The sequence below is a fragment of the Oncorhynchus tshawytscha genome, linkage group LG14 (genome assembly GCF_018296145.1).
Source record: "Oncorhynchus tshawytscha isolate Ot180627B linkage group LG14, Otsh_v2.0, whole genome shotgun sequence".
NCBI lineage: Eukaryota > Metazoa > Chordata > Actinopteri > Salmoniformes > Salmonidae > Oncorhynchus > Oncorhynchus tshawytscha.
This window is the reverse complement of record NC_056442.1, coordinates 2,485,405-2,512,693: the sequence shown is the minus strand read 5'-3', so window position 1 is coordinate 2,512,693 and position 27,289 is coordinate 2,485,405. Positions and strand designations below refer to the sequence as shown.

Here is a 27,289-nt window from a genome sequence, read left to right as displayed (position 1 = left end):
TATACACTGGAGTTACTTATCAAGACGATATTGAATGTTTGAGTGGCCTAGTTACAGTTTTGACTTAAAAATCGACTTGAAAATGGCTTTTTAGCAATGATCAACAACCAACTTGACAGAGCTTGAAGAATTTTTGAAAGAATAAATGGGCAAATATTATACAATCCAGGTTTGCAAAGCTCTTCGAGACTTACCCAGAAAGCTATAATTGCTTCCAAAGGTAATTCTAACATGTATTGACTCAGGGGGTTGAATACTTCTCTAATGAAGATATTAGTGTTTTATTTTCCATTTAATTTGTTGTGAATTTCTTTCCACTTTGAATTGAGTATGTAGTGTAAATCGTTGACAAAAAATGACAATTACATCTATTTTAAACCCAATTTGTAACAACAAAATTTTGAAAAAGTAAAGCGGTGTGAATACTTTAAGGCACTGTACCATAAGAAATGTAACATTACATACTAGATTTACGTTTCCCATGTTATGTCTACCCCGGAATCCATGTTGGAGGACCACCAAGGTTGGACATTTTTGTTCTAGGCCAGCTGAAGCACACCTGATTCACTGGGCTTGAACTTTTGGGGTGGCGTAGGAAACACAAGTTAAGAAACACTTCTTTAGATGTCACATGTAGACAGACATATTACATATAAACTATATTGTGTATGTCACAGGTTGAGATCCCCTCCTACAGAGAGAAGTAGATGAAGAGGAACACCCCCACAGAGCAGACCAGCACCAGGCCCATGTTGAGGATGAGTCTGGTTCTGGGGGTCTCCTGGAGCATCTCCTGCAAAAGTCTCTCTTCCTCCTCGGCTGATCTGGGCCGGGTCTTAGCCGGCTCCTCCTTAAACCCACAGAACCACTCTAGAACCCTCACACACCTCCCCTTCTCCCCTCCTACTCCTCCACAGCAGACCACCCAAGGCTTTTCTTGGTTTACCGCCATTCTAGTGCTTGAAAAGGTCGGGTGGCCGCCATTTTGGAGATTAGACGGAGACTCCATATAGGATAAAGCCTCCACCCCATTATGGAGGTCTTTGGTCGTCTCCTTGTCTATGCAGCCATTCCCATTGACATGGGTCTTAGTTTGGGGGTTCAGCTTGCTCATCTCCTCCTCGTCTCTCTCTATGTTTAGGGTTGTGTTTCTTTGGCGTAGCCCCCAGAAGGTAGTGGTGCGGACCTGCTCTATGCTCGGTGGAGGGGTGCAGAGGCTAACCACCACAGCCACCAGGCCTGAGATCCAGAACAGCCCGGCTGCCACGTACATGAAATGAACGTCCTTGACAAAAGACGGCCGCTCGTCCGGCTCGTCGCAGTGGGGCTCTCTGTAGATGAACGCAAGCACCAGTCTCGTGGCGCCCAACGCGAACCCCACTATGACACCCCAGAACGCACCTGTCTCATTGCAGCGCCGCCATAGGACGCCCAGCAGGAATAGGGCAGCGATGGGTGGGGTCAGGTAGTCAGACACTTCCTGGATGTAGTAGAACATCTGGCCTCCCTGCATCTCGATGATGACAGGAACCCAGGCGATGCTGATAACCACCATGAACACCACAAACACACGTCCAACCACCATCAGCTCCCTCGACGACGCCCGCTCCCGCGCCATTTTGTAAATGTCCAAGGTGAAGATGGTGCTGGCGGAGTTGAAGATTGAGTCCAGGTCGCTCATGAGCGCTGCGATCATCACCGCCATCATCAGGCCACGCAGACCCACCGGCATGACGGACATCACCAGGCGGGGGTAGGCGATGTTAGAGCACCCGGCCCTGGATCCACACACCTCCATGCAGTGTTCTGGGCTGATACATGCCAGCTCATCTGCAAACAGTATGCGGGAGATCATCCCGGGAATGATGATGATGAACATGGGCAGGATCTTGAGGAAGCCGGCCATCAGTGTGGAGCCTTTAGCGTGGGAGATGCTCCGTGCGGCTAGCACCCGCTGGACGATGACCTGGTCGGCACACCAGTACCAGATGGAGGCCGGGGTCTGGCCAAGGAGGAAGCCCGGCCAGGGGAGATCCTTGTCCAGCGGGCCCCTTAGGATGCGCAGGGAGTCGGGCTTGGGCTCCACATGGCAGGAGGGGATATAGGTGAAGTTGGAGGATGCTAATATCGCTGTGATGTTCGGTCTGGCTTCCATGTACTTAGTCAGCACCCCTTCCAGGCCACCCACTTTTACCAGGCTAATGGCGGTTAGGCATAGCGCGCCGCCAATCATCAGGAACGCCTGGAGGGTGTCGGTGTAGATGACCGCAACCAGGCCCCCTGTGACGGTCAGCAGCGTGGTCACGGTGATGAGAAGGATGATGGACAGATAGAGATTACAGCCCAGTGACTCCTGGATGAAGAGCGCTCCGGAGTACAGGTCCACAGAGAGCTTGGTGAAAATGTAGAGCAGCAGAGAGAGAGCAGCGAAGTAGACCTTGAGCCGTCGGCCGCCGAAGCGCTTGGCCAGGTACTCTGGCATTGTGTAGACCCCAGAGTGGATGTAAACCGGGATGAACACCCAGCCCAGGAGCTGGAGGAGCAGGAGGGCATTGAACTCCCATGCGGCGACTCCGAACCCACTGGCCGCCCCGGACCCTGCAAGGCCAATGAAATGCTCGCTGCCAATGTTGCTGACGAACAGAGAGGCACCAATCATAGCCCAGTTCATTGATCGGCCGGCCAGGAAGTAACCACTCACAGTGCTCCGATTGGCTTTCATCATGGCGAAGAAGCCAATGGCAAGGACCAGGATGAAGTACAGCACCACAACAACGATGTCCGCTGCCTCCATGGTGGTGGGAGCCATCTTGGATAATACTTCTAAAGACAGTTATTGAGGAGTTAGGTGATATGGTTGCTTTAGTGATCAGTACCCTTTCAATGTAAGTACCAGTCTTTCAGTTGATTATGAGAGATTCTAAGACACTGAATGCTTGGATGTTGCAGGCGAGTCAGGTCCAGTTTAGGTCTTGGTGAGGTATTCCCACAGCAAGGCACCCTAAGGGTTGACGGGAAATACTGTAGGTTGGAGGTAGCAGCTCATCTGTATCAACACTCCTACAACAGAGCACAAAAACACACAACAGATCAGGGTTGGAAAAACCTTTTTTAAATAAATGGAGGTTGAATAAATAAGAAGATATACAGTACATCTAAAACTGTGTTTCCCCAAAGAAATAGCGGGTCAAGATAAACTGGTTTTGAGTTGTGGCAAAAGTCTTTTAATTAAGTCGTGGCTGGGTCCTGGCCAGGAACATTGGTTTCGCTGACTTGGTTGGCCACTAAAAAACCTCAAAAGCTATAAAAGGGTCAGAGTGAAAAAGGCATTTGTGAACCACTGATCTATAACACATAGCTAACAGTATAGTAGTACTAGTCTTGTATGAGTTTTGCACAGTTCAATGGGTGCATGCATACTTACCCCTACCAGTCCCACCCTCACGCTTTATTTCTCAGTTTAACTGACGACTACTCCCCTTATAGCTGTGTAAACAGTCATTCAATTTTAACATGCAGTAGCTGGATCTTCGTGTGTCAGATGGGTGTACATATTTGTGGTAGTCAGGTTTGACTCAGATTTATGACAAATAGTTCCATAGGGTGTCGTTTGTTCATCTGGGTTATTTTGAAGAGATACATGTCACAAAGGGATGGATGTGTCTGAGTTATTGTACACCCAAATGTGTGCTCCTTCCAGAATCAATAGCTCTGGTGTGTGTGATTCTAACACAGTGTTTATGGGACAGTCAAAGCCTTACAGTGCTATGGACATAGGGATGTGTCTGTTACTGACATTCATTCTAAATGTGTCCAGGCAAAGCCTCGCAGGGCTACCACACCACATTAAAATTGGAGGGTAACTCCAAGCGAAAGACTTGACAGACAGTAACGATGAATAAGTTAAGGACATTTTTGAACAATCACTAATTCTGATCCAAACTTTACAAAAGTGTCATTAAGGTTCATCTTTCTCTCTGGCTTTATCTGGTGATTCCAGAATTATGATAGACAGAATATATGATTGATTAGCAGTGTTGAGGAGTAGTAAACTACACGTAGTCCTACTAGTTATTGAACTACATTTACTATATAGTCATTTAACTACATTTTGCAGGAGCATAGTGGTAGTTGAACTTAACCCTACCAGCATTTGAATTTTCAGTAGTTAATTACTTTTGTGCCATGTAACGGTGTAGCTAACTACTGAAACTACACTACTTTTTAAATGGGTGAAGTAGGCAAGAATTTCCTTTCTTTTTCTGCATCAGACCTGCCTAATTCTCACTTGAAACATAGTTTTAAGTGTTTAATAGTGATGGATTCTGGGTTCTGACTCCTAAACTTGGAATAGTGCTATAGTCTAGGTTCTACACCAGAAGTTAATTGTTATCTGAAGGAGAAATGTATATGGTGGAGGCAATTAAGCTTGGAATGTACTGAGTAAGGGAATGTACTGAGTAATCACATGTGGCAGGCACTGATAAGGGTGGTGAGATGTGGATTAGTGACGAAGGGGGCCGAGGTCAGCTCAGATCACATTAAGGGAGATGGAACAGTTTATTGCCCACATCACTTCATTTCCTGCCTAGCAATAAAGATGTAATGTTTAGAGAGAAGTTGGACGTCACCCAAATTGGGGTTTATATACTACCACTGGTGGAAGCATGTCTTTGTCTTATGCAGCTGTATTGACCCAGTGGGTGGTTTACTCTTTACTAATCATCCGTGAGTTTTACTAGGTCAATTTAGAACCTAACAATAGGCTAAATTACACATTCCGTAAACATCGGACTCCAGAAAAAATACATTGCTTTCAAAAAAATAAGCAAACACGTTTGGTGTTTGCCAAAAGGCCTGTGAGAGACTCCCCAAACATATGGAAGAAGGTACTCTGGCCATCAAGGAAAACACTATGTCTGGTGCAAACCCAACACCTCTCAACACCCCGAGAACACCATTCCCACAGTGAAGCATGGTGGTGGCAGCATCATGCTGTGGGGATGTTTTTCATAGACAGGGACTGGGAAACTGCGTATAGCTATGCATGCTCAAGTTCTCAATTGTTTTGTCTTATTTCTGGTTTGTTTCACCACAAAAAATATGTTGCATGGTATATGGTATGCATGTTATGTAAATCAAATGATACAAACCCTAAAAAATAATTCATTTTAATTCCAGGTTGTAAGGCAACAAAATAGGAAAAATGCCGGGGGGGACGACGACCATGTGCTCTCTCCAATCGTATCAGCCAGCCATAATAAGCTTTCAGCAAACAGTGATCCAACATGCCTCTGGACTGGATCACTTCCTGTGGGCGGCTGCCCCCAGGGCTTGTTAAACATTGCAGGCGACTGACTCATCGATAAAAATAACTACTCATAAATAACTACTTCATATTATTTGAAGATCAGTCAGTCCCAATTTATCCATGATACAGTGGCTTGCGAAAATACTTATTACACCATAATTTGCAAATAAATTCATTAAAAATCCTACATTGTGATATTCTGGATTTTTTTTCTCATTTTGTCTGTCATAGTTGAAGTGTACTTATGATGAAAATTACAGGCCTCTCATCTTCTTAAGTGGGAGAACTTGCACAATTGGTGGCTGACTAAATACTTTTTTGCCCTACTGTATGTCTTAGCGCTGAAGATGGACACCTGTTTTCTGGGTTGCGTCACTTCCTGTGCCCCTTTTTGTTTAGTTTGGTTTGGATGTGTCTGATTTTAAGTAGCATGTTAATTTCCATATACAATTTAACTGAACAGAGTACCACAGTATGAGTCATACCACAGTATGAGTCATAATACCCATAAAACCTAGCGGTCAAACAAGGAAATGGTTCCAATCGTTTTTCCACCATTCATTTTTCCAACGAAACACAGCCCTTATTTTAAGTGTTCCTAAAAATGTCCTAATGAGAAAAATGAATGGTGGAAAACAATTGGAACCATTTTCCTGTTTGACCACTAGGTTTTATGGGTTGTATGACACCTCCACTGTGGGGTTCTAGAGTGAAACCAAATTGAGAATGTGCCGGAACTGAGAATTTGCTGAAACTGATTGAAAACCTTGCCTTACCATGTTTAATTGCAGGATAACCATAAGTGTCAGACAGTAAAAATGAATAAGTAAGGAAATGTTAGAACAATCAATTCTGATCCAAACTTTGCACAAGTGTCAATAAGGCTCATCTTTCTCTCTTGCTTTATCTGGTGACTCCAATATTATGATACAGTATTCATGTTTCTCTAAAAACTGGAGAGTAACCTAATGTATGGTTGAAGTGCACCAAGGTCCCTAGACACTGGAACACTCCATTAGAACGGTGGAAATTCCATGCATCAGAGGTGCACTAGCGCACAATCGAGAAGTGGTCCCTAGACTAACAGGTTTAAGGTGAACTAACAGGTTTCAACTCATTTTTCAGGTGAATGTGTCACTTTCCACCTTGTGACATTTGGTGTAGGCATGTCAAGGTGCCTTGTGGGTGAAGGCTAAATGGAACTGGTTGGAGGTGTGTGGCCTGGTGAGCTGAGGGCAATGTGCCAGCAATAGGGCAGGTCAACACCGCTATGGGAGCCCTGGCTGCCTCAGGACACCATGTGGTAGAGTTGCTAGCAGGTATTGGAGGTCTATTTTTCCGTGAGGACTTTGTGGTATAGTTCGAGTTTCAGGGAGTTTATCTTTGAGTGCAATTTGTGTGTTCTAACCCGTGTGTAAAACCTATTATTGCACATGTACTTTTGCAGAGTTTCAATATTAAGTGCAAGGAAACGCTCATTTTAAGTGGGTGAGAATGTCACCTGTGACTTATTGGCATGTTTAATCTGAGTAGCATTTTCTTTTGGTTAATTGCCTGGTCATGAGCTAAATGATAGTATTTAAAACTCTTTTTTCCAGGCAGCTGCCCACAGGAAGTGACGCTGTCCCGAGGCATGGTGGATCATTGTTCGCTGAAAGCTTATTATGACAGGCTGATATGTTTGGTGAGAGTACAAATTGGAGAGACTGCTGCGAGGTTTGCTACACTGACTAAATCTAGATGATGGACACCTACCTGATGGGTTTGCTGTGCCCCTTTGTTTGCGTCTGATTTTAAAGTAACGGTAACGACATCGAAATGAACATAACTGAATTCTGAAAACAAATTGAGAATGCGCCGGTACTGAGAATGTGCTGAAACTGATAGAAAAGCATGCCTTACAAAATAATTGTTAGTCATTTTTGTCTACCTCTTACTTCACGCTGCCTGCTCAACTAAGACCTAGAACCTGTCACTTTCCACGTGACAAACGCACCACTGTTTAGGATGTTTCGTCAGCCTGACTCCATACATTTAATTATGACGTTTGTAACGCTTGTACTTACCATTTCCAGCAGCCCTTCTCTGACTAATCTCTCCAACACCGGACTCGCGGCATCAATCACGCTCCTTCCTAGGCAGGTAGATCAGGTGCAATTTTTTTCACAGGTTGCGTTCCAATTTTGGTTTGACAGCATAGTGCCATTTCTATGAACACGCCCCCCATCTTTGCCTATGGCGTAGATGCACGCTCTAGCCTCAAGTTTTAGCATAATTGGTGACGAAATTATTAGTCGGTTTCCATCCAATTGGTATTTCCCCATCAAATGTTTCTATCAAAATGACATTGGTGCGGCTGGCTTCCAGGTTGGATGCGCGCTGTGTTAAGAAGAGGCTTGTGTTTCGGGTCTCTCCCGAGCCGGTACGGGAGTTGTAGCGATGATACAAGACGGGGGGGGAAGAATAATTTAAAAATAATTTAAAGAAATTAAAAAATTACCATTTCATAAAGAAAAAACAATTTAATTAGGTTTCCATTTAATTTAATTTAACATAGCATTTTGCTGCACCCGCTATAACATATTCTAAACCGTTTACTTGACTTAACGTTGATTTGATGAAAAGTTCTGCAAGCACTTCCTTATATGTCTATATGACTTGGAAGTGTGTTTGTGTTCTGGAGGTCATGTGCACACTCCAGGGGTGCAACACCTTTGGCAAATGTAACGGATGTGAAATGGCTAGCTAGTTAGCGGTGTTCTTGCTAAATAGCGTTTTAATCGGTGACGTCACTTGCTCTGAGACCTTGAAGTAGTAGTTCCCCTTGATCACTAAACCAAACATCCTTTTAATGACGTTTTAGTAATTTAGCCGACTCTTATCCAGAACGACTTATAGGATCAATGAGGGTTAAGTGCCATGCTCAAAGGCACATCAACAGATTCTTCACCTAGTTGGCTCAGGATTTTGAACCTTGACAGTTTCAGTTGCTGGCCCAAAGCTCTTATCCGCTAGGCTACCCGCAGCCCAAATTGTCTGAATAACACACAGGACTGGACACTGTCATAATGGCGTGGACTGTCACCGATGAAACCCCCAGAAGCACTCACTCCCTGAGTGACAGGCATGTAAATATATTATTAGGCTGCCCATTACCCTGATGTGGACCAGTGATGTGGCAGTCGTCTTCTGCAAAGACACCATGAATGTGCATTTTTCATCCCTTAAATCACTGCTAGCGGTATAAAGAAGGCTACTTAATTAAAACATACTTTGAAGTATAGCATTTGCTCAAGTTTGACGATCCACTACATTTTCACTGCAGTTAAGTAGGCTACATTTATTTTACGTTATAGCAGAAGCTCTTATTCAGAGCAATTACAGTTAAGTGCCTTGCTCAAGGGCACATCAACATATTTGTCACCTGGTCATCTCAAATCAAATTTATTTATATAGGCCTTCGTACATCAGCTGATATCTCAAAGTGCTGTACAGAAACCCAGCCTAAAACCCCAAACAGCAAGCAATGCAGGTGTAGAAGCACGGTGGCTAGGAAAAACTCCCTAGAAAGGCCAAAACCTAGGAAGAAACAGGCTATGTGGGGTGGCCAGTCCTCTTCTGGCTGTGCCGGGTGGAGATTATAACAGAACATGGCCAAGATGTTCAAATGTTCATAAATGACCAGCATGGTCCAATAATATCTCAGGGATTTGAACCAGTAACCTTTCAGTTACTGGTCCACCACTCTTAACCACTAGGCTATCCCTACCTGCCAGATACTGGGTGACTTTCACGTGAGTCACTTTCTATTAAGGTATCTTTACTTTTACTCAAGTATGACAATTTGGTACTTTTCCTCCCTGCTATCTGGGATCCTTGAGACACTAAACCCAAACCTTAACCTACCCTTACCGTAACACTTAACCATTTAAAATGTAAACTTCAAAAGGGTAGGGCCGTTCCATGGATCCCGATAGCACGGACCCCATTGCTGGCTTTGACCAAGACAGCCATTTTCCCATGGAGCTGTGTGTGTACATCGCAGAGATCCATGCAATAAACTGAATTTGATCAAACTGTCATTCATGGAATTGATGTGTGTGAGTTTACCTCATCAAAATAATTCACTTTTGCTTCAATATTAATAGCATTTACAAAGTACGAGCCAATTTAGTTGTGTGTCCTCTGCCAAGTGGCCTGGACCTTTATTGTGCTGGAAGCAGAGTCCCGTGGGCTACCAGCAGGGTCGCTGGTTCAATCAAATCCCTCTCTGGCTCTTCGCTCTCAATTGCTGCAGTTGTACTGTGTAAAGACAGGCTTTACATTGCACCCAAGGGCATTATAATCTGCAAATGCATTGACAAATAAAACCCTGATGATCTCTTTGGAAATCTTCTTTCTTTGAGCTTTCTGTCCATCAAGCATTGTATTTGCTTTATCTTACAGTTTTCTCACCAGTCTTGTTGATTTTGCAACATTCTATTCTAAATTGCAGATAGATTAACTCATAACCAGGTTTAGGGTTGCTATGTAATGAAGGTCTGATGTAGTGTCTAGATAGACACTTGGTGGCAATGTTGCATTTCTAACAGTATAAAATACTGATGTCAAACCTTGAATGTCAAACCTTAAATCACTATGAAATGAGAACACTTTGAATGGGGCAGACAAGAAGCACAAACCACAAACAGGAAGATACTATTTTTAACTTAACAAGGTTATTCGGTTTAGGAAGCTAAATGTCTGTGGAATCGATAGAGATCTGTCTCTAAGGTGAAAAATAGGAGCCAGGTGTTAAAGGTTGCTCCAGTCCATAGAATTAGAATACTAGAATGTACATCAACCTTCTTATGATGGTCCAAAGGTCAGCCATGTTGGTGAGGGAGTTGGTCAACCATGGTTTGCCAGTGCTGTGATAAGATAGTGTCAAATAATGAAGATGAATAAGTTATCTGTACTCTGTGTGTGTTAGCTAGCCAGCTAATTTTAGAGGAATGATTCCATAAATACTTTAAATTACCTGCCAATATGGCAACATTCCATTCAAACAATAGTCAATCCACAGACATACACTGTCTTAAATCAGTTGATGATAGAACTTAGAAAAGTTGTAAATGCAACAAGTACTAATATTGCATCATATAATAGAACTCACAGCTTTCCAAAAAAACACACCGGTTTAGATATTTTTTATTTATACAGAAAATGTGTATAAAACCCCTATAAAATACATTTCTAATTATATATTTTAGGTTGACAATTCTATTACACAATTTCTGATATCACATGCCTTACTTTTATTTTCCTGCATAAGTCAAATCAGGATTATGCCTCTACTGCCATTCAATCCAATTGGACTTGTTTGTTTTTCTCCCTGAACAATATGGCTGCAATTTTAACCCCATTCGGAAACTTTTATGACATAGCCCGTCTAGTAATTTAATAGGATCTCTATGCTCCAGTCACTCTCCAGCCCGAACAACTGATTCCAGATCAGTGCTGTTCATTTCAAGGCTATTGTCAAGGTAACAGGTCACATCTCCACTGCAGACAATAGAAAACCTATGATCTTCTAGAATGGTGGATGATTATAGCTAGAATAGTGATTCTAATTGCTACATATGTTTTCCAAACTCTGACAGGCAAAGAAAAAGATCAACCAAAAGGTCTGTCACAGAGCTCTAAAATGCCCAATTGTAACCATGGAGATACGAATATTTACATTCTTCCCCAACCTTTGCCCTCAATGGCAGGAAGAGGAACGAGGAGGCCTATGGAAAAGGGAAGTAAGAGAATAAGGAAAGAAAAAACAGAAAAGTTGATTCAACATGGGCTATATTGATTCTCAGTCTGGGAGAGGAAGAGAAAGGCTTTTGACCTGAATGAAGCCAGTCCAGAAGTCATTTCCTACACCATTAGGAATCTTCTTTAGCCTTGTTTGTGTCACAGACTAGTTGATTCTGATAACTGATTGATTTTTAAAAGACACACAGCCTACAGTACAGTATTCTTAAGGACAAAGTTCTAAAATGTACAATTAGCTGGGCATTTTAGCCATTCATTTGACTTGTGTTAGCCAGAGGGACTTAACACAAGTTTATTTAAATAAGGAGCCTGAAACCCCTACTCAATAGTAACATCCTAAATCCCTCTTCACAATGGCAGCACTAGACTATAAGATTCTCCAGGATAAGCATTCCTAATGCATGCATGTGGTGAAACAGGAAACTGATGAGGTTGGAAAGAACCTTGTCCTCCCTCATTCTGTTCCTTAAGCCAGGCAGAGTAGTCCTACAAATGGTGGGGGGATTGAGTCAGGCAGAGTAGCTGTGTGTGTAACAGAGGCAGGACTGAGGGCGTCTTATTGTCTGGAGACATCTGATCTGTTCACTGACCTAAGGAACATAAAGCTTAGACTCAGCTGTTTTAACAGAGAGAAAGAGACTGCCGTAACCAGAGAGAAATCGAGAGAGAGAGAGAGAGAATGAGACAAAGAGGGAGGGAGAAGGAGATTACATGAGTTATATATATATATATCCTGATGGAAGTTCTTTACCCTTTAGGTCAACAAACAAAAACAGCCATTAGATTGCAGCACTGAATTATTGAAAGCACATTCCTGGTAGGCATCCATCCACCATATTGCTTTCAATCACCCTGTGTTTTCAGACCAGAACACGAGGGAGAGCAGAGGAGACGAGAGGAAGCCACTTTAGGCTATTGAGATGCAGCCTTTAGGCTCTCGTCTGTCACAGCATCAGATGAGTTGTTGTTGAGGAAAGGAGAAAAGCCAAGGTATCTATGACAGTGTTATGGAATACGACCACAGAGGCCCTGCTGTGTGTGTAGGATGTATGGGTATGGGGTTAATTCAATATTCGGCCATTCTTCACTGAGCCATCCTGAGCATCTAGGAGATGCAACACCACAATGCCAGCAGCTGTATGGCAATGCGAGGGGACCTGACCTAAATAGCCCCATGGGGCTAGCATGAATAACAATGGACTAGATCAGGGTTACCCAAACTCTGTTCTGGTGCCCCCCCTGGAGGCACGTTTAGTTTTTTTGACGTAGCACTACACAGCTGATTCAAATAACCAATTCATCAAGCTGGGAGGCCCCAGGGCCGAGTTTTGGAATCCCTAGATTAGATGACCGCAGGCAGGGCCTTAATGTAGGCTGATTAAAGGCTAATAAAGTCTGCTCCGCGTTGGAAGAAGTCTCTGCGGCTCCGTCCTGTGTTTATTACAGTGTCTGTATGGCTGTGCTAAATCAACATGAGCAGAGCTAATAGGCATTACAATGTTGGTCACTCAGAAAGATGGCTGTGCCAGCATGGATGGACAAACAGGGTGATGCAGTCAGAGCTGATGGGATATGTGTTCTTTATTAAGGGTTAGAGGTCAGGGGTCAGGGCTACTTAGTGATTAGAAGCATATTGGTGGTTAGAAAGGGTCAGGTTTCAGTCCCCTCTAGAATGATACAACAGACAGAATAACTAAAGGGCTTCAATGTATCAGCCCGCAGGCTGTGAGCATTCATAGAGCATACATAACAGCCGTATGAACGGATCTATAAACAGCCTTAGAAGCACACCAGCAGCCGTAGTGGCAGAGGTTAAATAACTGCAATCAGTGAAGATGTATACGGATTATGGGAGGGAGATATTGAACCAAATGGCCATGTGACTGAAATCCAATCAAATTTCACATCCATGGGTGGTGTTTGTTTTATTGATTTCATTTCTATGAGCCAGGGCCTCCTGAGTGCTGTGACAGTGATGGGTGAGGACACAGGAAGTTGGCACAGGGGGATGGTCACCCTGGAGAACACACACAGCCTTACAAGGACAAGGCATGCTCCAACCAACTCCCAGAGTATGACACTACTGGAGGTGTGTGTATAGTATTCTGTGTGTATAGTATTGACAGAATATAACTGTGGATAGGGGGAAACTAAACATAGATGTAGGTTGTGTGTGTGTGTGTGTGTGTGTGTGTGTGTGTGTGTGTGTGTGAAAGAGCATTTGCAGGTGGTGGAGGCAGATCAGATATCACACCCCCAACTTGTTCTTTCCCCTCTCTCCTCCATCTCACCCCCAACCACACACCCTCCGACTGTAGACAGTTGCCATGGCGAGGCGTTGACGAGTCATCGCCACATTCCGGGGCATGGCTCTCCCCCCTGGACACTCCCCGCCTCTAAAGTTTAATATTTACTCTATGCGGTGTACTGTTGTGTGTACTCATGCAGTCCCCTCCCTACAGTTGCCTCCTGCTGCTGCGGAGCTAGAACAACCAACATACCGGAATCATTAACCTGCCTGTACGTCACGGGTGTCAAACTCATTCCATGGAGGGCCTAGTGTCTGCAGGTTTAGTTTTTTTCCTTCTAATTAAGCCAGATAAGGTAAGGGTAGTTCCTTACTAATTAGTGACCTTATTTTCATCAATCAGGTACATTGGAGGAGAAAATAACCCGCAGACACTCCGTGGAATGAATGAGTTTGACAAGGGATGTACATGGTTTCAGAAGCAGGATTGGATTTGACTTAAGCATATCACACAACTGACCATATCGATTCATTCTAGACGATGCATTCAGACCTACAGGAGTGTTTACTAAGTTAGCTGAGGGGCTATGAGTCCATTTGGAGGACAGATGTGAAACAAAAGGCCACCCAGGTCTAGAGTTGTTGTAAACTGTTGTTCTGAGCCATCAGGCCCAACCAACAGATCCCAGAGATGATATGTCTAATACAGGAACCACCATTGAGGATCAAACAAGGCCTTAAACGATCTGTGTCCAGACAAAACACACACACACACACACACACACACATCACCAGAAGGGGCATGGAGGATACTGCACCAATATCTGGGTCAATTTTTTTAAAGCGAGGGGAAGATGGAGAGAGAGAGAGACATTTAGGGAGTAAAGGAGAGCGAGGGATTAAGAAAAACAGGTGTGAAAAAGAGAGGGGAAGAACAGAGAAGGTGAGGAAAATAACTCACTGGAGGCTGACAGTTCTAAACATAACACTCATCTGCATTTGTAATTCAAGGAGAGAGAGAGAGGACACAGAAGCTGTTCCCTGAAGGACGACAAGAGATGGAGGGAAGGAAGGAGGGATACAACAAACCAGCTTCAGTCGTGGTACTGTTATAAAACATTTATTCTGGCAGAAATATTTGAAGTTTTTCAGAGGCCTGGAAGCAGAGGCGAATCATAAAAAACCCTGATTGATCGTTACCCAGAAAAACGTCGGCACAGAATAAGATATTCATGTCAGATAAAAATCCATATTGGGCTTTACAATCATTTACAAAAAGACTATTTCAAATTACAAAAAATAAAATGACAGTAAGGATCTTTAAAAATAACTTGCAGTGTTTTGTGTTGGTGGTTGTCCTATCGGTTTGTGGTTCTAGACTTTAGGGAGGTTCTTCGAATAGATCTCGGATCAGCTTCCCCAAGTCCAAACCTGAACTAAATACTTACAAGGTTGCACACAGAACAGACCTTGGATCAGTGCTTAGGGACACCTTTCACCCACACAGTGGGACAGCTCGAGGCCTGATACCAATACTATAAATTGCATCTCTTTCCTTCAAGTACATGTCTGATCTCATACAGATGTATGGCAGCCAGGGTTCCACTACACATCTTTCACCAATCCAGTCATGTCAGATAAGGAAGGATACAATTTCTAAGTATTTTAACAGGGCCCTGGTTTATTGATTGGCACACAGCAGCTCTTCTCCCATTGGGGGCGCTAGTGAGTTAAACCAGGTCAGATCCCAGAGCCAAAGCCCCAGTTGGTACCTGGCCAGAACCTAGATACAGCTGGTGCCTCTCACAAGATGTGCATTCACTCAGGGTTACATTGGCAGTGTGTATACAGGACAGTGTGTATACAGGACAGTGTGTGTGTAGGGTTGTGTGTGCGTGTGCACGAGGAGTGTGATTTTATTTGTAGATGTTGGGGTACATGGCAATGGATAAGAGGAGTGTGTGTTTAACTGTTGGTGTGCATGTCAGTATGTTGAGTGTTGACAGCATGTAGAGAGTGTGTGTGTGTGTGTGTGTACAGACAGGGTAGCATTTCAGTGGTGGTAGTTGACATCAGGTACAGGACCATTCTAAAAAGGCCTTCTGGGTCTAAGTTGGGGTAATTAGTAGAGGGTAGGGCTGCTCTTTGTCGCTGGGCAGAATACTGCTGGGCTAACCACTAACCCCAGGAACACACACAACAGCCCTGAGAGCCCCAGCCCCATACAAACACAGCATAGTCCTTTCTATGGACACACAGCTATTGTACTGTACCAGAGACCGGGGAAGAAGACTCCCTAAGGGACTGGGCCCTACTAAACTGGGAGGTGACAGAGGTTGCTTTCAGGAATGGGTTTATTGACAGTTCTATCTCAAATCCTTCTCCATTGCATTCCAGGGGTGTATCTCCATGCTCTGGCTTCCTCGTCCCGTCTTCTTCGCTTCATCTGCACTGATGTGAATGAAACGGGTAGGCTTCAACCATTATATTGCTTAGATCCATCCTGTGTTTATTGATCAGTGCAGATGAAGGAGAGGAGACGAGGAAGCCACGTTGGGACTTCTTCAGCTAGAGCCAGGCATTGGCTGGGAGAGTGTGTGGAGGACTGCAGGTTCCACACATTAATCCAGTATGCTACCTATATAAACAATGTCTCCCTCTGACTGTGTCAGTCCATATCATACCACCCCTCTCAGTCACCACCACTAGTCCACTCTCTTATTGGCCAGCTTGCTCCTCAACCTGCCCCATATAAACCCTAGGTCCAACATAACATCAATGTCCTTCACAGTGGGGGTAGCACCAGTGTCAGTGTAGGGGGTTACAGCAGGTGAGCTCTGGGTCCTTAAGTGTCTTTCACTCGCTCTAGAGGAGAGCCTCTGAGGTCATCAACGTGCACCAAGGAACCTGGCTAGTTGCTGTCGAGTCACTGAAATGTCATCTCACCAGGAACAGGGCAGGACAAAACGGGTAAAGCGGCTCTCTTTCCCAGCCTCAGGTGTGGCAAACAGCACAAATATAGCACACACACACATACCTCCATTTAAAAGCAGTCTCATTTCAAAAACTAGTGATGAGGACAAACGTAGACAAAGTCCACTAAGGTAGGAATACTCCAGGGCTGTTTTGTGCAGTACCTACCATCAATACGTTCACATAGGCAGACTAGATATCCTGCACTCTTCTTTAGCAGTTGATTCAGTTCAGTGTTTTCCCCTCTACAGCTCCACAGTAAATGTCCTATTGTCTCTCCTCCTCCTCCTCCTCTCCCGTTGGTGCGCTTAAAAGCTCCACGGAGTGCACCCGAAGGGCTGTGATTGGTCAATTGTCTGCCGTTGCCGTGGTAATGTGCCGGCGCGGTAACGTGCGCGTGCTCGTAGTTCATCAGCTGGAGAAGCGATGGTCGCTCCAGCGGGCCTGTGCTAGTCAATCCATCTCCAGGTCCATGAGTTTGTTGCGTGAGCGGGGGGTGTGTGTGGTGTTGCGGCAGCAGCAGTGGGCACAGATGAAACCCAGGAGGAGAGAGAAGAGCCCCACGGACACAGAGGCTACAGAACCGTACAGCAGAGGCAGCTTCAGGGAGTCCCACACTGGAGGGAGACAGAGAGACAGACAGACCGAGAGAGAGAGAAAGTGTTAGTTACTGTACACACACACACAGTGCCCCCCCCATCATCCTTACTCACTGGGGAATCGTACAGTGAGGAACACCCTGGTAGAGGTGAGTTCTGCCCCGTGTGTCCAGGCCCCTGTGGAGGCAGACAGGTACCAGGGCGTGGCCTGGCAGTGGTACTCCCCGCTGTCGCTGTCCTGGGTGGCGTGGATGTTCAGGGCGTAGGTGTGTGTGTCTGTGCGCTCCAGGGACACGTCACTGCTGGCATTGCGCGCCTCCTTCTTGACCAGACCAAAGCGGTCCACGCTGGCCAGTAGGGTGCCTTTGTTCCCCCCTCTCAGCCGCGTGAGGTACCAACGTACCTCGTAGGACAGGTCATCTGAGGGAGGAAGAGGAGAGAATTCTATTAAAACCACTTCATTGGGTTTATTTAATATAGCTAACATCAGCAGATTGAAACTGGCCAGAGCGACAGGAAGAGGGGAGACTGGCCAGAGCGACAGGAAGAGGGGAGACTGGCCAGAGCGACAGGAAGAGGGGAGACTGGCCAGAGCGACAGGAAGAGGGGAGACTGGCCAGAGCGACAGGAAGAGGGGAGACTGGCCAGAGCGACAGGAAGAGGGAGACTGGCCAGAGCGACAGGAAGAGGGGGCCAGGCCAGGAAGCGGAAGAGGAGACCACAGGGAGGGGAGACTGGCCAGAGCGACAGGGAGGGGAGACTGGCCAGAGCGACAGGGAGGGGAGACTGGCCAGAGCGACAGGGAGGGGAGACTGGCATGGAGGAGGGGAGACTGGCCAGAGCGACAGGGAGAGGGAGACTGGCCAGAGCGACAGGAAGAGGGGAGACATGGAGGGGAGACTGGCTAGAGCGACAGGGAGAGACATGGAGGGGAGACTGGCCAGAGCGACAGGGAGAGACATGGAGGGGAGACCGGCTAGAGAGAGAAGAGAGGGGGAGGGGACTGGATGGAGACACAGAAGTGGAAGGGGGAGGAGAAAATGTAAAGTATTTTATAGAAATTCTTCCCATGTGGTTGAGGCCAAAGGTTTTTATCAGTCTATCGCTGAACCTACAGTTAGTTTCAGGTGTTGCCACCGTCTCAATGTTGATCTGTGATGGGAATTCATGGATCTGAAGAAATCTCTACATGTAGACATGCTATCACTGAGAGAACATAGAACACAGTACACATCTTCCATATGGATACATCTGTTTCTCTGTCCATGTATTCATACATCTGTGTTTCTGTGCTAGGGGCTCTTAGCAAAGGTCTAAAGAGGAGCAGCTTTAACCGGTCATTAATGTGTCTAAAAGGGACTATCATTACTGTCCCACCCACACACAGATTACACATCAATACTGTGTGTGTGTCTCTACAGCCACCTTCAGAGAACATCTCACAGAAAGAGGAACAAGAGGAAAATAAACAATAAGATGTTCTAGAGAAGAGGAAGAAAAAAAGAGAACAAGAAAAGGAGGGGTAGAGAGAGAGAGAGAGAGCCATGAGAGGGGTAGAGAGAGAGAGAGCTAGGGGCTCTTAGCAAGAGGGGTAGAAGAGAGAGAGAGAGGTCATTAGAGGGGTAGAGAAAGAGGACTAGATTAGAGGGGTAGAGAGAGAGATTACACATCAATACTGTAGAGGGGTCTAGAGAGAGAGATCTAGAAAGGGAACAAGAGGAGAGAGTTCTAGAGAGAGGAAGAGCCATGAAAGGGGTAGAGAGAGAGAGAGGGAGCCATGAGAGGGGTAGAGAGAGAGAGAGGGAGCCATGAGAGGGGTAGAGAGAGAGAGAGGAGAGCCATGAGAGGGGTAGAGAGAGAGAGAGGGAGCCATGAGAGGGGTAGAGAGAGAGAGAGGGAGCCATGAGAGGGGTAGAGAGAGAGAGAGGGAGCCATGAGAGGGGTAGAGAGAGAGAGAGGGAGCCATGAGAGGGGTAGAGAGAGAGAGAGGGAGCCATGAGAGGGGTAGAGAGAGAGAGAGGAGCCATGAGAGGGGTAGAGAGAGAGAGAGGGAGCCATGAGAGGGGTAGAGAGAGAGAGAGAGGAGCCATGAGAGGGGTAGAGAGAGAGAGAGGGAGCCATGAGAGGGGTAGAGAGAGAGAGAGGGAGCCATGAGAGGGGTAGAGAGAGAGAGAGCCATGAGAGGGGTAGAGAGAGAGAGAGCCATGAGAGGGGTAGAGAGAGAGAGAGAGGGAGCCATGAGAGGGGTAGAGAGAGAGAGAGAGGGGAGCCATGAGAGGGGTAGAGAGAGAGAGAGGGGGAGCCATGAGAGGGGTAGAGAGAGAGAGAGGGAGCCATGAGAGGGGTAGAGAGAGAGAGAGGGAGCCATGAGAGGGGTAGAGAGAGAGAGAGGGAGCCATGAGAGGGGTAGAGAGAGAGAGAGAGAGCCATGAGAGGGGTAGAGAGAGAGAGAGCCATGAGAGGGGTAGAGAGAGAGAGAGGGAGCCATGAGAGGGGTAGAGAGAGAGAGAGGGAGCCATGAGAGGGGTAGAGAGAGAGAGAGGGAGCCATGAGAGGGGTAGAGAGAGAGAGAGGAGCCATGAGAGGGGTAGAGAGAGAGAGAGGGAGCCATGAGAGGGGTAGAGAGAGAGAGAGGGAGCCATGAGAGGGGTAGAGAGAGAGAGAGGGAGCCATGAGAGGGGTAGAGAGAGAGAGAGGGAGCCATGAGAGGGGTAGAGAGAGAGAGAGGGAGCCATGAGAGGGGTAGAGAGAGAGAGAGGGAGCCATGAGAGGGGTAGAGAGAGAGAGAGGGAGCCATGAGAGGGGTAGAGAGAGAGAGAGGGAGCCATGAGAGGGGTAGAGAGAGAGAGAGGGAGCCATGAGAGGGGTAGAGAGAGAGAGAGGGAGCCATGAGAGGGGTAGAGAGAGAGAGAGGGAGCCATGAGAGGGGTAGAGAGAGAGAGAGGGAGCCATGAGAGGGGTAGAGAGAGAGAGAGGGAGCCATGAGAGGGGTAGAGAGAGAGAGAGGGAGCCATGAGAGGGGTAGAGAGAGAGAGAGGGAGCCATGAGAGGGGTAGAGAGAGAGAGAGGGAGCCATGAGAGGGGTAGAGAGAGAGAGAGGGAGCCATGAGAGGGGTAGAGAGAGAGAGAGGGAGCCATGAGAGGGGTAGAGAGAGAGAGAGGGAGCCATGAGAGGGGTAGAGAGAGAGAGAGGGAGCCATGAGAGGGGTAGAGAGAGAGAGAGGGAGCCATGAGAGGGGTAGAGAGAGAGAGGGGGAGCCATGAGAGGGGTAGAGAGAGAGAGGGGAGCCATGAGAGGGGTAGAGAGAGAGAGGGAGCCATGAGAGGGGTAGAGAGAGAGAGGGAGCCATGAGAGGGGTAGAGAGAGAGGGAGCCATGAGAGGGGTAGAGAGAGAGGGAGCCATGAGAGGGGTAGAGAGAGAGGGAGCCATGAGAGGGGTAGAGAGAGAGGGAGCCATGAGAGGGGTAGAGAGAGAGGAGCCAGAGAGGGAGCCATGAGAGGGAGCCATGAGAGAGGGAGCCATGAGAGGGGTAGAGAGAGAGGGAGCCATGAGAGGGGTAGAGAGAGAGGGAGCCATGAGAGGGGTAGAGAGAGAGGGAGCCATGAGAGGGGTAGAGAGAGAGGGAGCCATGAGAGGGGTAGAGAGAGAGGGAGCCATGAGGGGTAGAGAGAGAGGGAGCCATGAGGGGGTAGAGAGAGAGGGAGCCATGAGGGGTAGAGAGAGAGGGAGCCATGAGGGGGGCCATAGAGGGGTAGAGGGAGCCATGAGGGGTAGAGAGAGAGGGAGCCATGAGAGGGGGAGAGAGAGAGGGAGCAACTAAAGGGGGAGAGAGAGCGAGGGAGAGCAGTGAGCGAGAGCAACAAGAGCAACGAGAGAGCGAGAAAACGAGAGAGAGGGCAGTGCCAGTGACCCAGAATGTGGTATGACTTCTTCAGTCAGATTTGATATCCTGTCCAGCAGCCTCTAATGACTGGACATCTTAACCACCAATACAGAGTTCTCTCCACTGGAGAGCTGGAAGTAAAAATAAATAATTAGGTACTATGGGGTGAATCCTAACTTTAAGTAACATTTTCACTTCGTATTCAATTGACAATGTGTGACTAACTGAAGATTTGTCCATTAAAAATGCTAATACAAGGCCTACTTTGTGAAAAATATAAAGATGCTGATGGTAATGATGATGATGAATAAGATGGGGAAAGGCAGGAAGGGACACAACTATATTTATAGAGATGGAACGGAGGGCACCGCGACCCCTCGTTTCCACAACCTCGGTGTCCGGAGTCAAGAGGTGACTGGATGTGACACGAGCCTAAACGTAGAGGACCGCTGGACTAACGGACCAATCAGGCCGATTCCTGCAGACTTAATTGAGGACTGGTCAGTGGACGTTAGTCTTAAAAGGATAGTTTGGTAGCTGGGCTGTTGTCAGTCGTAACCCTTTTCACTCCTAGAATTTGGACTTCATGGATAGGGCCAAATTGAATTTTTTTAACAGAACAAATATGAAAAATAAAAAAGTTTTGAGAATGACAAATATTAATTTCCACAAGGTTTGTTGCTTCAGTGTCTTTATATATTTTTGTCAGATGTTACTATGGAATACTGAAGTATAATTACAAGTATTTCATAAGTGTCAAAGGCTTTTATTGACAATTACATGAAGTTGATGCAAAGAGCCAATATTTGCAGTGTTGGCCCTTCTTTTTCAAGACCTCTACAATCCGCCCTGGCATGCTGTCAATTAACTTCTGGGCCACATCCTGACTGGCAGCCCATTCTTGCATAATCAATGCTTGGAGTTTGTCAGAATTTGTGGGTTTTTGTTTGTCCACCAGCCTCTTGAGGATTGACCACAAGTTCTCAATGGGATTAAGGTCTGGGGAGTTCTGGCCATGGACGTAAATTATCAATGTTTTGTTCCCGAACCACTTAGTTTTTATTGCCTTATGGCAAGGTGCTCCATCATGCTGGAAAAGGCATTGTTCGTCACCAAACTGTTCCTGGATGGTTGGGAGAAGTTGCCCTCGGAGGATGTGTTGGTACCATTCTTTATTCATGGCTGTGTTCTTAGGCAATTGTGAGAGAGCCCACTCCCTTGGCTGAGAAGCAACCCCACACATGAATGGTCTCAGGATGCTTTACTGTTGGCATGACACAGGACTGATGGTAGCACTCACCTTGTCTTCTCCGGACAAGCTTTTTTCCAGATGCCCCAAACAATCGGAAAGGGGATTCATCAGACAAAATGACTTTACCCGAGTCCTCAGCAGTCCAATCCCTGTACCTTTTGCAGAATATCAGTCTGTCCCTGATGTTTTTCCTGGAGAGAAGTGGATCTTTGCTGCCCTTCTTGACACCAGGCCATCCTCCAAAAGTCTTCGCCTCACTGTACGTGCAGATGTACTCACACCTGCCTGCTGCCATTCCTGAGCTCTGTACTGGTGGCGCCCCGATCCCGCAGTTGAATCAACTTTAGAAGACGTCCTGGCGCTTGCTGGACTTTTTTGGGCGCCCTGAAGCCTTCTTCACAGTAATTGAACCGCTCTCCTTGAAGTTCTTGATGATCCGATAAATGGTTGATTTAGGTGTAATCTTACCGGCAGTAATATCCTTGCCTGTGAAGCCCTTTTTGTGCAAAGCAATGACGGCACGTGTTTGACAGAGGAAGAACAATGATTCCAAGCACCACCCTCCTTTTGAAGCTTCCAGTCTGTTATTCGAACTCAATCAGCATGACAGAGTGATCTCCAGCCTTGTCCTCGCCAACACTCACACCTGTGTTAACAAGGGAATCACTGACATGATGTCAGCTGGTCCTTTTGTGGCAGGGCTGAAATGCAGTGAAAATGTTTTTGGGGATTCAGTTCATTTGCATGGCAAAGAGGGACTTTGCAATTAATTGCAATTCATCTGATCACTCTTCATAACATTCTGGAGTATATGCAAATTGCCATCATACAAACTGAGGCAGCAGACTTTGTGAAAATTAATATTTGTGTCATTCTCAAAACTTTTGGCCACGACTGTACACTTCATTTTTATGTGCATTTTACATTTACAGTACTTTTTGCAGCATTTCTCATAACGAAAATCTAAAAATACTCTGGATACATTCAGTAACATAGAAAATGGTTGCTTAAATGGGAAGAGGTCCATGAGGCGTTGCTCTGCCTTCTTGACATCTCAGTCGAGGGAAAGTGTCAGTAACATGCATGTCAATCAAAAAACGGCCCATTATAAAGCTCAACGTGGTTCAGGTGTGCATCGTTTGAAAGCCTGTTCTATTGTCAACATTATGAGTTATAAAACACAGTCCTACATTAAATACATTTTAAAATGTGAAGTACACATTATGACATCAAACCGGTATTATAATCCTTAACGTCTCGTCTTTCAGAACACACGGACTCCTCTAGATTTACAGCATTCCCCTCGCTCAGATTACAAACTAAATTACTAAAGTAGCCAAAATCATCCGCAACGAGTTACAGGTGCTGAGACTAGTAAAAGTAGAGGTGGTAGTACGTTGCTAGGTAACAATGTAAACAATGCCACTTTATATGAACGGGACCATGTGTATGTTGTCTCATATCATGGGCAGGAGAGGCTCTAACAATGGGAACTCTAACCCACCCGTCATATAAACACCTTTAGAACATCTGCCAGTTGAAACTCATACAACGCTGTAAAGCAGACAGCTTGAGCTCTGACGTCATATACAACATGTTACTGTACAGCCCCTGCATTCCAATTCAGGTGCTCATTAATGACCAAATCTGCCATTTTTCTACCTGTATATGGGATGACAGGGGCTGTGAGTGTAAAGGGTTAATAGTTTGGTAGCTGGGCCTTTTATATTGACTAGTAAGCAGTGTTTCTATGAGGACACTTAGGAGATCCTTTCAGATGGGAACTAAGTTAAAAAGCGTCATAAAGCCACCGTTTGCCTCCTTTGACATTGAATACAATTATAACAAAGGACAGGAAGAGAGAACGAAGATATTGAAACAACAACATCCCTGGAGTTGTATGAACACCCATTACACTATCCAAATAGAAGATATCTAAAGAGGAATTAAGGTGACCCACCACACCTTAGAGAAACAAAAAGAAGAGGAACCTGCCAAGACCCCCTGTACCAGGCCCTGCAGATAACATTCTCTCACGCACATGCACACATGCCTGCGAACACACACACATCGTCACATTGCCTCAGATTGGTCCCAGCTGTTTCAGTGGACTGTAATTCCTTGAATATACTGCTCTTTGAACCGCACGCGTAGCAACAATAACCAAGATGGCAAAACAATTACATTATCATCACCAGTGTTCCCATTAACAAGCTTGATCCCCAACACAACACAACAGTAGGCTGTAAGATTCCTTCCACTGGCCCTTTTACCCCCCCCTCCTCTCCCCTACCCTCCACCTCCTCTATCCCCCACCTCCTCTCCCCTACCCTCCACCTCCATCCCCCCACCCCCACCTCCTCTCCCCCTCTATCCCCCACCTACTCTATCCCCCCACCTCCACCCTCCACCTCCTCCATCCTCCCCTCCTCCTCCATCCTCCCCTCCCCACCTCCTCCATCCTCCCCTCCTACACCCTCTCTCCTCCCCACCTCCTCCATCCTCCCCTCCTACACCCTCTCTCCTCCCCTCACTCCCCTCCACCTCCTCTCCTATCCTCTCCTATCCTCCACCTCCTCTCTCCTATCCTCCACCTCCTCTCTCTATCCTCCACCTCCTATCCTCCACCTCCTCTCTCCTATCCTCTCTCTCCTATCCTCCTCCTCCTATCCTCCACCTCCTATCCTCCTCCATCCTCCACCTCCTCTCTCCTATCCTCCACCTCCTCTCTCCTATCCTCCACCTCCTCTCTCCTATCCTCCACCTCCTCCTATCCTCCACCTCCTCCTCCACCCCACCTCCTCTCTCCTATCCTCCACCTCCTCTCTCCTATCCTCCACCTCCTCTCTCCTATCCTCCACCTCCTCTCCCCTATCCTCCACCTCCTCTCTCCTATCCTCCCCTCCACCTCCTATCCTCCACCTCCACCTCCTATCCTCCACCTCCACCTCCTATCCTCCACCTCCTCTCCCCTCCACCTCCTCTCCTATCCTCCACCTCCTCCACCTCCTCTCCTATCCTCCACCTCCTCCACCTCCACCTCCACCTCCTATCCTCCACCTCCTCCTCCCCTCCACCTCCTATCCTCCCCTCCACCTCCTATCCTCCACCTCCTATCCTCCACCTCCTATCCTCCACCTCCTATCCTCCACCTCCACCTCCCCTCCACCTCCTATCCATCCTCCCCACTATCCTCCCCACCTCCTCTCTCCCTATCCTCCCCACCTCCTCTCCTATCCTCTATCCTCTATCCTCCCCTCCACCTCTCTCCTCCACCTCCTATCCTATCCTATCCTCCCTCCTCCTCCTCTATCCTCCCCTCCACCCTCTTCTCTATCCTCCCCTCCACCATCCTCTCTATCCTCCCCTCCACCATCCTCCCCTCCATCTCATCAACACCAGGAACCGCTAAGGAGAAATAAAAGTAGATTGTCTTCACATTGAAATGAACTGAACAAAATACATTTGATTGGTTCATTCCATGTATTGATCCCCAGAGGGGGGAGTTAGTTAGTTTTGCCAGCAGCAGCAGAAGTTAAAGACCAATAGTGGTAGACACTACAGGCATCCAGAACACAGAAATCAACAGAGATACTGCCACTGATGTCTGATAGAACAAAGTATATTACACGTGGGCCATAAAGCGCTGCTACAACACAGCACACAGGAATACTAAACACTGCATGGACCTCGTAGAATCCCAATGAGCAGAACGGCCATTCCAATTACGAGCAACGGGCCATGACCGACTGGCGGCGGCCATTTTGGGTGTCTCATTTGGAATTGACGCTAACAAGTCATGACGTCGCGTAAATTCTATTGTCGCCAATATTTGGGTGGAATGTGGAAAATGTAGTATTTCTTAGAGTTATGGGCTGATCCAAAGAGACATATCGTGCAGTAGGGTGCCATTTGACACACAACTCATGTCTGTTCTGTTGCGTTACCCCTTCTATTTCTATGCTCAAGCCGTCCTCCCCTTTATTACCAGAAGGACTTAATGGCCTGAGTGAGAGCCTCTCTTTCCCCGCACCAGTGAGTTAGACTGTTCTCTCTTCACCACTCCTTTAGGAGATCTCTCCAGTCTCGTCTTCTCCCTGTGAGGGGGTAATGGACCATGGAATAGAACTATTAATTACTGGCTGTAGAGGAGAAGAGAACAGGGTTGGCAGGCTAGTTTGATTCTGTGGGGCAGGCTAGGAGAGGAGACTAGACAGACTCAGTGAACTACTCTAGTCGTAAAGGATGGTTCCATCCTAGTCAGACGTTTACATGCTTCTTTAGTGGGTTTACATTTTTTTTAAATATTTAACTAGGCAAGTCAGTTAGGAACAAATTCTTATTTACAATGACGGCCTACCCCGGCCAAACCCGGACGACGCTGGGGCAATTGTGCGCTTCAATGGTACTACCAATCACGGCCGGATGTGATGCGGTACTGGGCCAAGTCCATATTCCACTCCATTCAAAGAAAATTATAACCAATAAACAAATGTTATGTTCCATCTTTCTCTTGATCTTAATTTAACCTCCTGTTGTCCTTTTTATGTTATGTCCTCTCATGGCAGCAACTGGCACAAGCAGGGACAACGTCTTCAGTGTCTCCCCTAAGGAGACAGACTCCGTACTCTGGGTACAGAGACAGGGTACAGAGACAGGGTACAGAGACAGGGTACAGAGACACGACAGCATCTGAGAAAAACAGCTGTTGCTTGTCAGCTTCAACTGATGCCAAACAAACAAACCCATAACTCTGCTCTTTGATGACAACATCCTCGTGTCCCAACCACTCACACACTTCTATACATTTCCTGGGCATTCTATACATTTGCTGTGCATTCCTTACGTTGTGAACATCTCACGTCTCCCGTTAGTCTTGGTCAGCAGGCATCAGCACGCCAGGCCAACAGCTAGCTAGCTTTCTCAACAGCATCAGTTCACAAGTGCAACATTCCCACCAACAGACGTGCAGTCTGTCGGTCTCACACAATCACCACACTGGCTGCGTCCTAATGATCTAATATACATGTATTTCCTTGATGTCCACTAATCTGAAAGGACATGATGATAGACCAATATATATATATTTTTAATCCATCTGTCCATTTATATCAGCTAGGAAAGGAAACAAGGAAAAGTGGCTGTTTGTCATCTTGCGGTCTCTCTGTGACGCAAGGTCTTGTGGGTAGGTCCATTCCAGTGCTGCATAGGAATGT

The 27,289-nt window shown here is 46.5% G+C and overlaps 2 protein-coding genes across 2 annotated transcripts in view; both read right to left on the bottom strand.

The window, feature by feature from the left end:
• Positions 1–212: 212 nt before the first annotated feature.
• LOC112266361 (sodium/myo-inositol cotransporter-like) lies at positions 213–7,721 on the bottom strand. Its single transcript, XM_024443755.2, has 2 exons — positions 7,378–7,721; positions 213–3,060 (listed from the first exon to the last, which is right to left on the bottom strand). The coding sequence occupies exon 2, from the start codon at positions 2,807–2,809 to the stop codon at positions 692–694; it is 2,118 nt and encodes a 705-aa protein (XP_024299523.1). The 5' UTR covers positions 2,810–3,060; positions 7,378–7,721; the 3' UTR covers positions 213–691.
• A 6,747-nt stretch (positions 7,722–14,468) lies between these two features.
• Positions 14,469–27,289, bottom strand: part of LOC112267672 (prostaglandin F2 receptor negative regulator-like) — a 42,802-nt gene continuing 29,981 nt past the window's right edge. Inside the window, exons 10-11 of the mRNA XM_042296787.1 lie at positions 17,051–17,356; positions 14,469–16,954 (exon numbers count right to left, since the gene is read on the bottom strand). Of these exons, the coding sequence (XP_042152721.1) occupies positions 16,791–16,954; positions 17,051–17,356 (470 nt within the window). The 3' untranslated portion in view covers positions 14,469–16,790. The remainder of the gene's footprint in view (positions 16,955–17,050; positions 17,357–27,289) is intronic.